General features: G+C 52.2%; 1 protein-coding gene across 1 annotated transcript in view; it reads left to right on the top strand.

Annotated features, from left to right (window-relative positions):
* The first annotated feature begins 53 nt into the window (after positions 1 to 53).
* Positions 54 to 3243, top strand: part of LOC107182097 (zinc finger protein 154-like) — a 4350-nt gene continuing 1160 nt past the window's right edge. Inside the window, exons 1-3 of the mRNA XM_015559903.1 lie at positions 54 to 72; positions 532 to 676; positions 3067 to 3243. Coding sequence (XP_015415389.1) covers positions 643 to 676; positions 3067 to 3243 — 211 coding nt within the window. The 5' untranslated portion in view covers positions 54 to 72; positions 532 to 642. The remainder of the gene's footprint in view (positions 73 to 531; positions 677 to 3066) is intronic.

Raw genomic sequence — 3243 nt, 5'->3', positions numbered from 1 at the left:
CAGCTGCGTCCAGGGAGGCCCCGTGTCTCCGGGGCCAGCCCCCTCCCCGGTCCCGCGGCTGCGGAAGTGCTGGTGCGACCACAGGGAAGGAGGAGGGGGGTGACCCCGACCCTCACTGTCTCTGGAGCGTCTTCTTTCGGACTCGGAGAGCAGGTCCCCAATCTGGGGTCCCCGGGGGCCTGGAGGAACCCCAGACACAGGATCCTCCTCGCACACCAGGGCCGCATGCAGGCGCTGGCGTTGCCTTCAGCCCATAAACACCCGCTGGGGAGGCTGTGCCGGGAGCTGCTCGCGGACCTCGGGCATAGCTGAGCTGAGTGTTTGGGAAGCTTCGGTCTCTCTTCCCGGGAACAAGGGCACAGGTGGAACCCTGTCCTCCCTGAGCCCCTGAGGCCACAATGGCACCAGGACCTGGATTGTCCTTTGACTTGGAGCGATTGGGAGGAGGACGGCACAGGGTGCATGTGGGAGGCTCTGCGGGGTGTTGGGGGGATAGTGGGTTCTCAATAGAGGAGTTTTTCCTGGTTGCAGCTGCCCCCGACCCGCCAGGGCAGGGTGACCTTTGAGGACCTGGCTGTGTACTTCTCCTCGGAGGAGTGGGAGCTCCTTGATGAGGCTCAGAGACGCCTGTACCACGATGTGATGCTGGAGAACTTGGCACTGATGGCCTCCCTGGGTAAGGCTTTCAACTCCCTGTGCCCCGGGCAGGAGTGTCTGCCCTTCCCTTTCCTCTGAAGCAGGTCTGTCCTCACACCAGGACGGCGGCCAGGCTTTCTTCCCCAGGTCCCTGGATGGGTGCTGTGCTTACACCCTGGGTGGGTGCTGTGCTTACACCCTGGATGGGTGCTGTGCTCACACCCTGGATGGGTGCTGTGCTGAGACCCCTGGATGGGTGCTGTGCTTAGTTGGGTTGAGGTCTGTGCATTGCCCTCTCCTTCCTTGAAGAGCCGCAGACTTGCAGGGAAGGAATCAGGGTCAGAAGCCTTCCAGTGAACCCACCGGATACACCGGACTTCCTTCTCCTTGATTTTTGACCCAAAGACTTTGTTCTGGTCGTACATCAGTGAGCTGAATATAAGACGCCTGGAAGCCGCATTAGTTTGGAGTCTTTTATTACACTAGCGGGCTGAGGAAGTGTTTCCTTTATACTTTTCTAATGTTTTTGTTCTCCTAAATATGGGACTTCCGGTCCCTTTTTCAAGTTTTCAAAGGAGCCCTAAGTTTGCTTAGCAGATATCTCACAGCCTGTAACCTTGAGTACAACACAGTTCAGTAGCCTTGAGTATAGATAACTAAAAGACACCTGGTATGAGAGAGAGCATGGGAGTATTAGCCCCTTACCTTAGATGACTAGCCTGCAAGGTCAGACAGCTAAGCTTATCTCCCTGTTATTTAAGCAAGCGTGAAGCGTGTGTTTACAGAAGTAAAAAGCAGAGTTAATTCACAGAACAAGGGACCATCTAAAAATAGCAGAGATGCCCTGACCAATTTGGCTTAGTGGATAGAGCGTCGGTCTGTGGACTGAAGGGTCCCAGGTTTGATTCCAGTCAAGGGCATGTACCTTGGTTGGGGCACATCCCCAGTAGGAGGTGTGCAGGAGGCAGCTGATCGATGTTTCTCTCGATGTTTCTAACTCTCTCTCCCTCTCCCTTCCTCTCTGTAAAAAATCTATAAAATATATTTTAAAAAGTAAATAAATAATCCCCAGGGAAGCCTGGGGTAGGGGAGGTGGGTAGCCGCAAAAAAAAAAAGAAAGAAAAAAAAAGTAGATAAATAAAAATATCAGAGTTAAATAGCTGAGAATTTCAAACAGCAGTTTTACAAAATAGAGATGACTGTGCTTCAGTTCAGCTCCCAGGCCCGTGTGTATCTAGGTGCTGCTGCCTACTTCCAGCTGACATTGCCGCAGGCCTGCCTGGGCCAGGGATCCCCATGACTGACATGGTTCCTCCTCACATGGACCCTCCATCGAAGTTCTCTGTGTAGTATTTGGTTTTCTTTTCCATTGGCTGTGATGTGCTGAGTTGTTCTGGGCTAGTGCTGGTTAATCATGGTGCTGTCCTTCCCTTGGTACCTGTATACGGTGTCATGCATGTGCTCACTGAGGGAGTTGGGCTGGGTTAGAAAGAGGTGGTTCACAGGATATACATGAATCCCGGCTCAGCAAAATGTTAGGAATGGCATCTGGAGAAGGGTGTGATGTGAGTGCTGTGTTCAACTCATACCAGACGCCTATTCTGTTGGATTACTGCGTGTTTTAAATATATATGTATTTTATTGATTTTTTACAGAGAGGAAGGGAGAGGGATAGAGAGTTAGAAACATCGATGAGACAGAAACACCAATCAGCTGCCTCCTGCACAGCTCCCACTGGGGATGTGTCCGCAACCCAGGTACATGCCCTTGACCAGAATCGAACCTGGGAACCCTCAGTCCCCAAGCCGAGGCTCTATCCACTGAGCCAAACCGGTTAGGGATGGATTACTGTTTTGCTCCTAATCCTGGGGCCACACTTCACTTCTGTCTGTCCTTCCCCTTTCTGGACTCTTTGCCGATTTCTCAGCCCTATCACTTGTCACTTCTACTCTCATCTCCAGCCTCACATCTCTGCACTGTGTGTCTCGCCTGGTTTCCTCTCTACTCCATCTCTGACTCGTTGGGCCCTTTGCATTGTGTCCTGAGGTGTGTGCATATTTCTAAAAGTCCCTGAATACCAGCTGCCCTGTTACAGTTGTATTTTCTTTCACCTTAACACACCCGTCTGCACAGCTTTCATGTGTCACCAGTAGCGAAGTTCTCTTGAGAGAAGTTGTTGTTGAAGTGAATTGTGGACCTGTGTCTACTCTCTGTGTACACTGCATGGTTGTGTCCTTCACCATGTGAGGCCTCCCCCAGTCTGTGCTCTTCATAGCCCAGTACTGCAGAGCAGCCCATCCTCAACCTGAACCAATTCCCTGGTCCTGCCCACAATGCAATGGACTTGTTCCTGGGTTTGTCAGACACATGTGTGAACTTCCCCTTCCCACCAGATTCAACATGCACTTAACCAGCACTTTTCGTTTCCAGGTTGTTGGCATGGAGCCCAGAATGAGGAGGCCCCATCTGAACTCAGCAGTTCTTTACAAGGAGGGTCCCAGGTCAGGACCTGCAAGGCAGGTGTGTCTCTCCCCGAGGCCCATCCTTGTGAGCTGTGTGGTGTGGACGTGAGAGACATTTTGCACTTCACTGGGCACCATGGGCAGC

The sequence above is a fragment of the Myotis davidii genome, unplaced genomic scaffold (genome assembly GCF_000327345.1).
Source record: "Myotis davidii unplaced genomic scaffold, ASM32734v1 scaffold255, whole genome shotgun sequence".
Lineage (NCBI taxonomy): Eukaryota > Metazoa > Chordata > Mammalia > Chiroptera > Vespertilionidae > Myotis > Myotis davidii.
The sequence above is the reverse complement of the archived record's forward strand: the minus strand, read 5'-3'. Positions and strand labels throughout refer to the sequence as shown.